This window comes from Oncorhynchus mykiss, chromosome 4 (genome assembly GCF_057628025.1).
Source record: "Oncorhynchus mykiss isolate SJ-2025 chromosome 4, ASM5762802v1, whole genome shotgun sequence".
Taxonomy (NCBI): Eukaryota; Metazoa; Chordata; class Actinopteri; order Salmoniformes; family Salmonidae; genus Oncorhynchus; species Oncorhynchus mykiss.
The window spans coordinates 93,836,597-93,849,685 of record NC_143025.1 but is presented as its reverse complement, the minus strand read 5'-3'; the positions used below and the strand labels follow the sequence as shown (position 1 = coordinate 93,849,685).

At 50.4% G+C, this 13,089-nt stretch overlaps 1 protein-coding gene across 1 annotated transcript in view; it reads right to left on the bottom strand.

Moving 5' to 3' along the window:
• nbas (NBAS subunit of NRZ tethering complex) overlaps positions 1 to 13,089 on the bottom strand; it is a 296,853-nt gene that overhangs the window by 95,141 nt on the left and 188,623 nt on the right. The window contains 1 exon segment of the mRNA XM_090233327.1: positions 8,559 to 8,671. Coding sequence (XP_090089453.1) covers positions 8,559 to 8,671 — 113 coding nt within the window.

The window sequence follows — 13,089 nt, the reverse complement described above, 5'->3', positions numbered from 1 at the left end:
ACATAGCAACCACCTAGCAGACCGGGTATGATAACATATCAACCACCTAGCAGACCGAGTATGGTAACATAGCAACAACCTAGCAGACCGGGTATGGTAACATAGCAACCACCTAGCAGACCGGGTATGGTAACATAGCAACCACCTAGCAGACCGGGAATGGTAACATAGCAACCACCTAGCAGACCGGGTATGGTAACATAGCAACCACCTAGCAGACCGGGTATGGTAACATAGCAACCACATAGCAGAACGAGTATGGTACCATAGCAACCACCTGGCAGACCGGGTATGGTAACATAGTAACCACCTAGCAGACCGGGTATGGTAACATAGCAACCACCTTGCAGACGGGTATGGTAACATAGACCAGACTACAGAGGTAAAGAGGGAGTTACCTGCTGGTGGTGAAGGAGACCAGACTACAGAGGTAAAGAGGGAGTTTACCTGCTGGTGGGGAAGGAGACCAGACTACAGAGGTAAAGAGGGAGTTTACCTGCTGGTGGTGAAGGAGACCAGACTACAGAGGTAAAGAGGGAGTTTACCTGCTGGTGGTGAAGGAGACCAGACTACAGAGGGAGTTTACCTGCTGGTGGGGAAGGAGACCAGACTACAGAGGGAGTTTACATGCTGGTGGTGAAGGAGACCAGACTACAGAGGGAGTTTACCTGCTGGTGGTGAAGGAGACCAGACTACAGAGGTAAAGAGGGAGTTTACCTGCTGGTGGTGAAGGAGACCAGACTACAGAGGGAGTTTACCTGCTGGTGGGGAAGGAGACCAGACTACAGAGGTAAAGAGGGAGTTTACCTGCTGGTGGTGAAGGAGACCAGACTACAGAGGTAAAGAGGGAGTTTACCTGCTGGTGGTGAAGGAGACCAGACTACAGAGGGAGTTTACTGCTGGTGGTGAAGGAGACCAGACTACAGAGGTAAAGAGGGAGTTTACCTGCTGGTGGGGAAGGAGACCAGACTACAGAGGTAAAGAGGGAGTTTACCTGCTGGTGGGGAAGGAGACCAGACTACAGAGGGAGTTTACCTGCTGGTGGGGAAGGAGACCAGACTACAGAGGGAGTTTACATGCTGGTGGTGAAGGAGACCAGACTACAGAGGTAAAGAGGGAGTTTACCTGCTGGTGGGGAAGGAGACTAGACTACAGAGGTAAAGAGGGGGTTTACCTGCTGGTGGGGAAGGAGACCAGACTACAGAGGGAGTTTACTGCTGGTGGTGAAGGAGACCAGACTACAGAGGTAAAGAGGGAGTTTACCTGCTGGTGGTGAAGGAGACCAGACTACAGAGGTAAAGAGGGAGTTTACCTGCTGGTGGGGAAGGAGACCAGACTACAGAGGGAGTTTACCTGCTGGTGGTGAAGGAGACCAGACTACAGAGGTAAAGAGGGAGTTTACCTGCTGGTGGTGAAGGAGACCAGACTACAGAGGTAAAGAGGGAGTTTACCTGCTGGTGGTGAAGGAGACCAGACTACAGAGGGAGTTTACCTGCTGGTGGGGAAGGAGACCAGACTACAGAGGTAAAGAGGGAGTTTACCTGCTGGTGGTGAAGGAGACCAGACTACAGAGGTAAAGAGGGAGTTTACCTGCTGGTGGTGAAGGAGACCAGACTACAGAGGTAAAGAGGGAGTTTACCTGCTGGTGGTGAAGGAGACCAGACTACAGAGGTAAAGAGGGAGTTTACCTGCTGGTGGGGAAGGAGACCAGACTACAGAGGTAAAGAGGGAGTTTACCTGCTGGTGGGGAAGGAGACCAGACTACAGAGGGAGTTTACCTGCTGGTGGTGAAGGAGACCAGACTACAGAGGTAAAGAGGGAGTTTACCTGCTGGTGGGGAAGGAGACCAGACTACAGAGGTAAAGAGGGAGTTTACCTGCTGGTGGGGAAGGAGACCAGACTACAGAGGGAGTTTACCTGCTGGTGGTGAAGGAGACCAGACTACAGAGGTAAAGAGGGAGTTTACCTGCTGGTGGTGAAGGAGACCAGACTACAGAGGGAGTTTACCTGCTGGTGGGGAAGGAGACCAGACTACAGAGGGAGTTTACCTGCTGGTGGTGAAGGAGACCAGACTACAGAGGGAGTTTACCTGCTGGTGGTGAAGGAGACCAGACTACAGAGGTAAAGAGGGAGTTTACCTGCTGGTGGTGAAGGAGACCAGACTACAGAGGGAGTTTACCTGCTGGTGGTGAAGGAGACCAGACTACAGAGGTAAAGAGGGAGTTTACCTGCTGGTGGTGAAGGAGACCAGACTACAGAGGTAAAGAGGGAGTTTACCTGCTGGTGGTGAAGGAGACCAGACTACAGAGGTAAAGAGGGAGTTTACCTGCTGGTGGGGAAGGAGACCAGACTACAGAGGTAAAGAGGGAGTTTACCTGCTGGTGGTGAAGGAGACCAGACTACAGAGGTAAAGAGGGAGTTTACCTGCTGGTGGTGAAGGAGACCAGACTACAGAGGTAAAGAGGGAGTTCACCCAAAAGGCCTTTGTAGATGAAGACATACAAATGTATCTTTCTGCGGATATAAAGTGAGGTCCAACCTTCTATTTGGTATAAGGTGCAATGGTGAGGAGGCTGCATGATAAACAGAGGAGGCTGCATGATACACAGAGTCCAGTCTCTGTCAGACAGAGGAGGCTGCATGATAAACAGAGTCCAGTCTCTGTCAGACAGAGGAGGCTACATGATAAACAGAGTCCAGTCTCTGTCAGACAGAGGAGGCTGCATGATAAACAGAGTCCAGTCTCTGTAAGACAGAGGAGGCTGCATGATAAACAGAGTCCAGTCTCTGTCAGACAGAGGAGGCTGCATGATACACAGAGTCCAGTCTCTGTTAGACAGAGGAGGCTGCATGATAAACAGAGTCCAGTCTCTGTCAGACAGAGGAGGCTGCATGATAAACAGAGGAGGCTACATGATAAACAGAGGAGGCTGCATGATACACAGAGTCCAGTCTCTGTTAGACAGAGGAGGCTGCATGATAAACAGGGTCCAGTCTCTGTCAGACAGAGGAGGCTGCATGATAAACAGAGGAGGCTACATGATAAACAGAGTCCAGTCTCTGTCAGACAGAGGAGGCTGCATGATAAACAGAGGAGGCTGCATGATACACAGAGTCCAGTCTCTGTTAGACAGAGGAGGATGCATGATAAACAGAGTCCAGTCTCTGTCAGACAGATGAGGCTGAATGATACAGAGTCCAGTCTCTGTAAGACAGGAGGCTGCATGATAAACAGAGTCCAGTCTCTGTCAGACAGAGGAGGCTGCATGATACACAGAGTCCAGTCTCTGTTAGACAGAGGAGGCTGCATGATAAACAGAGTCCAGTCTCTGTCAGACAGAGGAGGCTGCATGATAAACAGAGGAGGCTACATGATAAACAGAGGAGGCTGCATGATACACAGAGTCCAGTCTCTGTTAGACAGAGGAGGCTGCATGATAAACAGAGTCCAGTCTCTGTCAGACAGAGGAGGCTGCATGATAAACAGAGTCCAGTCTCTGTCAGACAGAGGAGGCTGCATGATACACAGAGTCCAGTCTCTGTCAGACAGAGGAGGCTGCATGATACACAGAGTCCAGTCTCTGTCAGACAGAGGAGGCTGCATGATAAACAGAGTCTCTGTAAGACAGAGGAGGATGCATGATAAACAGAGTCCAGTCTCTGTTAGACAGAGGAGGCTGTATGATAAACAGAGTCCAGTCTCTGTTAGACAGAGGAGGCTGCATGATAAACAGAGTCCAGTCTCTGTCAGACAGAGGAGGCTGCATGATAAACATAGTCCAGTCTCTGTTAGACAGAGGAGGCTGTATGATAAACAGAGTCCAGTCTCTGTCAGACAGAGGAGGCTGCATGATAAACAGAGTCCAGTCTCTGTCAGACAGAGGAGGCTGCATGATACAGAGTCCAGTCTCTGTAAGACAGAGGAGGATGCATGATAAACAGAGTCCAGTCTCTGTAAGACAGAGGAGGCTGCCTGATAAACAGAGTCCAGTCTCTGTAAGACAGAGGAGGCTGCATGATAAACAGAGTCCAGTCTCTGTCAGACAGAGGAGGCTGCATGATACACAGAGTCCAGTCTCTGTCAGACAGAGGAGGCTACATGATAAACAGAGTCTCTGTTAGACAGAGGAGGCTGCATGATAAACAGAGTCCAGTCTCTGTCAGACAGAGGAGGCTGCATGACAAACAGAGTCCAGTCTCTGTCAGACAGAGGAGGCTGCATGATAAACACAGTCCAGTCTCTGTAAGACAGGAGGCTGCATGATAAACAGAGTCCAGTCTCTGTCAGACAGAGGAGGCTGCATGATACACAGAGTCCAGTCTCTGTCAGACAGAGGAAGCTGCATGATAAACAGAGTCCAGTCTCTGTCAGACAGAGGAAGCTGCATGATAAACAGAGTCCAGTCTCTGTAAGACAGGAGGCTGCATGATAAACAGAGTCCAGTCTCTGTCAGACAGAGGAGGCTGCATGATACAGAGTCCAGTCTCTGTAAGACAGGAGGCTGCATGATAAACAGAGTCCAGTCTCTGTCAGACAGAGGAGGCTGCATGATAAACAGAGTCCAGTCTCTGTCAGACAGAGGAGGCTGCATGATAAACAGAGTCCAGTCTCTGTCAGACAGAGGAGGCTGCATGATACACAGAGTCCAGTCTCTGTCAGACAGAGGAGGCTACATGATAAACAGAGTCTCTGTTAGACAGAGGAGGCTGCATGATAAACAGAGTCCAGTCTCTGTCAGACAGAGGAGGCTGCATGATACATAGTCCAGTCTCTGTAAGACAGGAGGCTGCATGATAAACAGAGTCCAGTCTCTGTCAGACAGAGGAGGCTGCCTGATAAACAGAGTCCAGTCTCTGTCAGACAGAGGAGGCTGCATGATAAACAGAGGAGGCTGCATGATAAACAGAGTCTCTGTCAGACAGAGGAGGCTGCATGATAAACAGAGTCCAGTCTCTGTCAGACAGAGGAGGCTGCATGATACAGAGTCCAGTCTCTGTAAGACAGGAGGCTGCATGATAAACAGAGTCCAGTCTCTGTCAGACAGAGGAGGCTGCATGATAAACAGAGGAGGCTGCATGATAAACAGAGTCCAGTCTCTGTTATACAGAGGAGGCTGCATGATACACAGAGTCCAGTCTCTGTCAGACAGAGGAGGCTGCATGATAAACAGAGTCCAGTCTCTGTAAGACAGGAGGCTGCATGATAAACAGAGTCCAGTCTCTGTCAGACAGAGGAGGCTGCCTGATAAACAGAGTCCAGTCTCTGTTAGACAGAGGAGGCTGCATGATAAACAGAGGAGGCTGCATGATAGATAGAGTCCAGTCTCTGTCAGACAGAGGAGGCTGCATGATAAACAGAGTCCAGTCTCTGTAAGACAGGAGGCTGCATGATAAACAGAGTCCAGTCTCTGTCAGACAGAGGAGGCTGCATGATAAACAGAGTCCAGTCTCTGTAAGACAGAGGAGGCTGCATGATAAACAGAGGAGGCTGCATGATAAACAGAGTCCAGTCTCTGTCAGACAGAGGAGGCTGCATGATAAACAGAGTCCAGTCTCTGTCAGACAGAGGAGGCTGCATGATAAACAGAGGAGGCTGCATGATAAACAGAGTCCAGTCTCTGTCAGACAGAGGAGGCTGCATGATAAACAGAGTCCAGTCTCTGTGAGACAGAGGAGGCTGCATGATAAACAGAGTCCAGTCTCTGTCAGACAGAGGAGGCTGCATGATAAACAGAGTCCAGTCTCTGTAAGACAGGAGGCTGCATGATAAACAGAGGAGGCTACATGATAAACAGAGTCCAGTCTCTGTCAGACAGAGGAGGCTGCATGATAAACAGAGTCTCTGTCAGACAGAGGAGGCTACATGATAAACAGAGTCTCTGTTAGACAGAGGAGGCTGCATGATAAACAGAGTCCAGTCTCTGTCAAACAGAGGAGGCTGCATGATAAACAGAGTCCAGTCTCTGTCAAACAGAGGAGGCTGCATGATAAACAGAGTCCAGTCTCTGTCAAACAGAGGAGGCTGCATGATAAACAGAGGAGGCTGCATGATAAACAGAGGAGGCTGCATGATAAACAGAGTCTCTGTCAGACAGAGGAGGCTGCATGATAAACAGAGTCTCTGTAAGACAGAGGAGGATGCATGATAAACAGAGTCCAGTCTCTGTTAGACAGAGGAGGCTGCATGATAAACAGAGTCCAGTCTCTGTCAAACAGAGGAGGCTGCATGATAAACAGAGTCCAGTCTCTGTCAAACAGAGGAGGCTGCATGATAAACAGAGGAGGCTGCATGATAAACAGAGGAGGCTGCATGATAAACAGAGTCTCTGTCAGACAGAGGAGGCTGCATGATAAACAGAGTCTCTGTAAGACAGAGGAGGATGCATGATAAACAGAGTCCAGTCTCTGTTAGACAGAGGAGGCTGCATGATAAACAGAGTCCAGTCTCTGTTAGACAGAGGAGGCTGTATGATAAACAGAGTCCAGTCTCTGTCAGACAGAGGAGGCTGCATGATAAACAGAGTCCAGTCTCTGTTAGACAGAGGAGGCTGCATGATAAACAGAGTCCAGTCTCTGTAAGACAGAGGAGGATGCATGATAAACAGAGTCCAGTCTCTGTCAGACAGAGGAGGCTGCCTGATAAACAGAGTCCAGTCTCTGTAAGACAGAGGAGGCTGCATGATAAACAGAGTCCAGTCTCTGTAAGACAGAGGAGGATGCATGATAAACAGAGTCCAGTCTCTGTCAGACAGAGGAGGCTGCATGATAAACAGAGTCCAGTCTCTGTCAGACAGAGGAGGCTGCATGATAAACAGAGTCCAGTCTCTGTCAGACAGAGGAGGCTGCATGATACACAGAGTCCAGTCTCTGTCAGACAGAGGAGGCTGCATGATAAACAGAGTCCAGTCTCTGTTAGACAGAGGAGGCTGCATGATAAACAGAGTCCAGTCTCTGTCAGACAGAGGAGGCTGCATGATAAACAGAGGAGGCTGCATGATAAACAGAGTCCAGTCTCTGTCAGACAGAAGAGGCTGCATGCATATACAACAATCATAATTAATTACAGAGAGAAAAGTGGCCTGAACACGCTTCTTTCTAGCCATAAGCGGGAAGCAAGCCTTATTACGAAAATAAAAAACCCAATTTCAATGTAAGCTTGTCACAAGATTATCCACATGAACTTTAAAGGACAACTTGTCATCCAACCATATACCTAGGTATGTGTAGGATGACACTTTTTCAATGGATAAGCCACCAGATGTGACAATCCTAACCTTCTCTGGCAGAGTTCTAACTCTGGTAAAGGTCATGAATTTCGTTTTTTTGTACATTCAAGACCAGTTTGAGACCATAAAGGGAGGCCTGCAGTGACTGAAAAGCAGTGTGGATCTCTTCAACAGCCTGAACCAGAGAAGGAATTACATAAAGAGATGACTGTGTCATCTGTATATAGATGTAACTTTGCTGGTTGCATCCCATTCCCCAAATCATTAATACAAAAATTGAGAACAACACAGGAGCTAAAATGGAACCCTGGGGGACACCTTTATTAATCTCTAGAAAGCCAGACTTGTGATGCTCAGTATATAACACATTAGTTCCTAAACCAATTTACTGCCCCTTCACTGAGACCCAATGTTTCTGAGTCTAGCTAACAACAATCAACTGAATCAAAGACCTTTGTTAAATACACAAAACGGAGCAACACAGCGTTGCTTTATATCAAGTGCGTTAATGTGGTCGTTTGCCACACTGCCATAGCTGCAGTCGCGGTGCTGTTCAGGTCACCAGCCGACACTGGTGTGTGGTAGAAGGGCTGGTGTTACGAGGGACAGGAGGGGAGGAAGTACTGCAAATACTGTTGACAACTTCCTGTCGAGTTCAGAACACACGGGCGGGACACACACACACACACACACAAACATCATAGAGCCCTGGTCTAAAGTAGTGCCCTGCATAGGGAATAGGGTGTCATAGAGCCCTGGTCTAAAGTAGTGCCCTGCATAGGGAATAGGGTGTCATTGAGCCCTGGTCTAAAGTAGTGCCCTGCATAGGGAATAGGGTGCCGTAGAGCCCTGGTCTAAAGTAGTGCCCTGCATAGGGAATAGGGTGCCATAGAGCCCTGGTCTAAAGCAGTGCCCTGCATAGGGAATAGGGTGTCATTGAGCCCTGGTCTAAAGTAGTGCCCTGCATAGGGAATAGGGTGCCGTAGGGCCCTGGTCTAAAGTAGTGCCCTGCATAGGGAATAGGGTGTCATTGAGCCCTGATCTAAAGTAGTGCCCTATATAGGGATTTGGGATCCCTGGCTGTTTCCTTACCGGTAGTGATATCCCTGGCTGTTTCCTTACCGGTAGTGATATCCCTGGCTGTTTCCTTACCGGTAGTGATATCCCTGGCTGTTTCCTTACCGGTAGTGATATCCCTGGTTGTTTCCTTACCGGTAGTGATATCCCTGGCTGTTTCCTTACCGGTAGTGATATCCCTGGTTGTTTCCTTACCGGTAGTGATATCCCTGGCTGTTTCCTTACCGGTAGTGATATCCCTGGTTGTTTCCTTACCGGTAGTGACGGAGCGGAGCTTCTTGAGCAGTTTGATGTGAGTGTCAGGGGTGATGACAGAAGAGCAGTACGATCCACAACACTCCTCCAACAGGGTATAGTAATACAACAGCCTAGAAAGGAGAGGAGAGGAGAATCAGGGAGAGGAGAGGAGAATCAGGGAGAGGAGAGGAGAATCAGGGAGAGGAGAATCAGGGAGAGGAGAATCAGGGAGAGGAGAATAAGGGAGAGGAGAATCAGGGAGAGGAGAATAAGGGGGAGGAGAATCAGGGGGAGGAGAATCAGGGGGAGGAGAATCAGGGGGAGGAGAGGAGAATCAGGGAGAGGATGGAATCAGGGAGAGGAGAGGATGGAATCAGGGAGATGAGAATCAGGGAGATGAGAATCAGGGAGATGAGAATCAGGGAGATGAGAATCAGGGAGATGAGAATCAGGGAGAGGAGAATCAGGAATCAGGGAGAGGAGAATCAGGGAGAGGAGAATCAGGAATCAGGGAGAGGAGAATCAGGGAGAGGAGAATCAGGGAGAGGAGAAGATGGGAGAGGAGAAGATGGGAGAGGAGAAGATGGAATCCGGGAGAAGATGGAATTAGGGAGAAGATGGAATCATGGAGAGGAGAAGATGGAATCATGGAGAGGAGAGGAGGGAATCAGGGAGAGGGGAATATGGAATCAGGGAGAGGAGAAGAGGGAATCAGGGAGAGGAGAAGAGGGAATCAGGGAGAGGAGAAGAGGGAATCAGGGAGAGGAGAAGAGGGAATCAGGGAGAGGAGAAGATGGAATCAGGGAGAGGAGAAGAGGGAATCAGGGAGAGGGAATCAGGGAGAGGGAATCAGGGAGAGGAGAATAGGGAATCAGGGAGAGGGGAATAGGGAATCAGGGAGAGGATACGAGGGAATCAGGGAGAATAGGGAATCAGGGAGAAGATGGAATCAGGGAGAGGAGAATAGGGAATCAGGGAGAGGAGAAGGGGGAATCAGGGAGAGGTGGAGTCATGGAGATGAGAATATGTAATCATGGAGAGGAGAAGAGGGAATCATGGAAAAGAGAAGAGGGAATCATCGTGAGGAGAAGAGGGAATCATCGTAAGGAGAAGAGGGAATCATCGTGAGAAGAAGACGATCGGGGAGAGGAGAAGACGATCAGGGAAAGGAGAAGAGGAGAAGAGGATCAGGGAGAGGAGAAGAGGAGAAGAGGATCAGGGAGAGGAGAAGAGGATCAGGGAGAGGAGAAGAGGATCAGGGAGAGAGGGAGAGGAGAAGAGGATCAGGGAGAGGAGAAGAGGAGAAGAGGATGAGGGAGAGGAGAAGAGGATCAGGGAGAGGAGATGAGGAGAAGAGGATCAGGGAGAGGAGAAGAAGAGAAGAAGATCAGAGAGAGGAGAAGAGGATCAGGGAGAGGAGAAGTGGATCAGGGAGAGGAGAAGAGGAGAAGAGGATCAGGGAGAGGAAAAGAGGATCAGGGAGAGGGGAAGAGGAAAGGGAGAATAGGATCAGGGAGAGGAGAAGAGGATCAGGGAGAGGAGAAGAGGATCAGGGAGAGGAGAAGAGGAGAAGAGGATCAGAGAGAGGAGAAGAGGATCAGGGAGAGGAGAAGAGGATCAGGGAGAGGAGAAGAGGATCAGGGAGAGGAGAAGAGGAGAAGAGGATCAGGGAGAGGGGAAGAGGATCAGGGAGAGGAGAAGAGGATCAGGGAGAGGACAAGAGGATCCGGGAGAGGAGAAGAAGATCAGGGAGAGGAGAAGAGGATCAGGGATAGGAGAAAAGGATCCGGGAGAGGAGAAGAGGATCAGGGAGAGGAGAAGAAGATCAGGGAGAGGGGAAGAGGATCAGGGAGAGGAGAAGAGGAGAAGAGGATCAGAGAGAGGAGAAGAGGATCAGGGAGAGAAGAAGAGGATCAGGGAGAGGAGAAGAGGAGAAGGGGATCAGGGAGAGGAGAAGAGGAGAAGTGGATCAGGGAGAGGAGAAGAGGATCAGGGAGAGGAGAAGAGGATCAGGGAGAGGAGAAGAGGATCAGGGAGAGGAGAAGAGGAGAAGAGGATCAGGGAGAGGAGAAGAGGAGAAGAGGATCAGAGAGAGGAGAAGAGGATCAGGGAGAGGAGAAGAGGATCAGGGAGAGGAGAAGAGGAGAAGTGGATCAGGGAGAGGAGAAGAGGATCAGGGAGAGGAGAAGAGGATCAGGGAGAGGAGAAGAGGATCAGGGAGAGGAGAAGAGGATCAGAGGATCAGGGAGAGGGGAAGAGGATCAGGGAGAGGAGAAGAGGATCAGGGAGAGGAGGATCCGGGAGAGGAGAAGAGGATCAGGGAGAGGAGAAGAGGATCAGGGATAGGAGAAAAGGATCCGGGAGAGGAGAAGAGGATCAGGGAGAGGAGAAGAAGATCAGGGAGAGGGGAAGAGGATCAGGGAGAGGAGAAGAGGAGAAGAGGATCAGAGAGAGGAGAAGAGGATCAGGGAGAGAAGAAGGGGATCAGGGAGAGGAGAAGAGGATCAGGGAGAGGAGAAGAGGAGAAGTGGATCAGGGAGAGGAGAAGAGGATCAGGGAGAGGAGAAGAGGATCAGGGAGAGGAGAAGAGGATCAGGGAGAGGAGAAGAGGATCAGAGAGAGGAGAAGAGGATCAGGGAGAGGAGAAGAGGATCAGGGAGAGGGGAATATGGAATCAGGGAGAGGAGAAGAGGGAATCAGGGAGAGGAGAAGAGGGAATCAGGGAGAGGAGAAGAGGGAATCAGGGAGAGGAGAAGAGGGAATCAGGGAGAGGAGAAGATGGAATCAGGGAGAGGAGAAGAGGGAATCAGGGAGAGGGAATCAGGGAGAGGGAATCAGGGAGAGGAGAATAGGGAATCAGGGAGAGGGGAATAGGGAATCAGGGAGAGGATACGAGGGAATCAGGGAGAATAGGGAATCAGGGAGAAGATGGAATCAGGGAGAGGAGAATAGGGAATCAGGGAGAGGAGAAGGGGGAATCAGGGAGAGGTGGAGTCATGGAGATGAGAATATGTAATCATGGAGAGGAGAAGAGGGAATCATGGAAAAGAGAAGAGGGAATCATCGTGAGGAGAAGAGGGAATCATCGTAAGGAGAAGAGGGAATCATCGTGAGAAGAAGACGATCGGGGAGAGGAGAAGACGATCAGGGAAAGGAGAAGAGGAGAAGAGGATCAGGGAGAGGAGAAGAGGAGAAGAGGATCAGGGAGAGGAGAAGAGGATCAGGGAGAGGAGAAGAGGATCAGGGAGAGAGGGAGAGGAGAAGAGGATCAGGGAGAGGAGAAGAGGAGAAGAGGATGAGGGAGAGGAGAAGAGGATCAGGGAGAGGAGATGAGGAGAAGAGGATCAGGGAGAGGAGAAGAAGAGAAGAAGATCAGAGAGAGGAGAAGAGGATCAGGGAGAGGAGAAGTGGATCAGGGAGAGGAGAAGAGGAGAAGAGGATCAGGGAGAGGAAAAGAGGATCAGGGAGAGGGGAAGAGGAAAGGGAGGAGAATAGGATCAGGGAGAGGAGAAGAGGATCAGGGAGAGGAGAAGAGGATCAGGGAGAGGAGAAGAGGAGAAGAGGATCAGAGAGAGGAGAAGAGGATCAGGGAGAGGAGAAGAGGATCAGGGAGAGGAGAAGAGGATCAGGGAGAGGAGAAGAGGAGAAGAGGATCAGGGAGAGGGGAAGAGGATCAGGGAGAGGAGAAGAGGATCAGGGAGAGGACAAGAGGATCCGGGAGAGGAGAAGAAGATCAGGGAGAGGAGAAGAGGATCAGGGATAGGAGAAAAGGATCCGGGAGAGGAGAAGAGGATCAGGGAGAGGAGAAGAAGATCAGGGAGAGGGGAAGAGGATCAGGGAGAGGAGAAGAGGAGAAGAGGATCAGAGAGAGGAGAAGAGGATCAGGGAGAGGAGAAGAGGATCAGGGAGAGGAGAAGAGGAGAAGGGGATCAGGGAGAGGAGAAGAGGAGAAGTGGATCAGGGAGAGGAGAAGAGGATCAGGGAGAGGAGAAGAGGATCAGGGAGAGGAGAAGAGGATCAGGGAGAGGAGAAGAGGAGAAGAGGATCAGGGAGAGGAGAAGAGGAGAAGAGGATCAGAGAGAGGAGAAGAGGATCAGGGAGAGGAGAAGAGGATCAGGGAGAGGAGAAGAGGAGAAGTGGATCAGGGAGAGGAGAAGAGGATCAGGGAGAGGAGAAGAGGATCAGGGAGAGGAGAAGAGGATCAGGGAGAGGAGAAGAGGATCAGAGGATCAGGGAGAGGGGAAGAGGATCAGGGAGAGGAGAAGAGGATCAGGGAGAGGAGGATCCGGGAGAGGAGAAGAGGATCAGGGAGAGGAGAAGAGGATCAGGGATAGGAGAAAAGGATCCGGGAGAGGAGAAGAGGATCAGGGAGAGGAGAAGAAGATCAGGGAGAGGGGAAGAGGATCAGGGAGAGGAGAAGAGGAGAAGAGGATCAGAGAGAGGAGAAGAGGATCAGGGAGAGAAGAAGGGGATCAGGGAGAGGAGAAGAGGATCAGGGAGAGGAGAAGAGGAGAAGTGGATCAGGGAGAGGAGAAGAGGATCAGGGAGA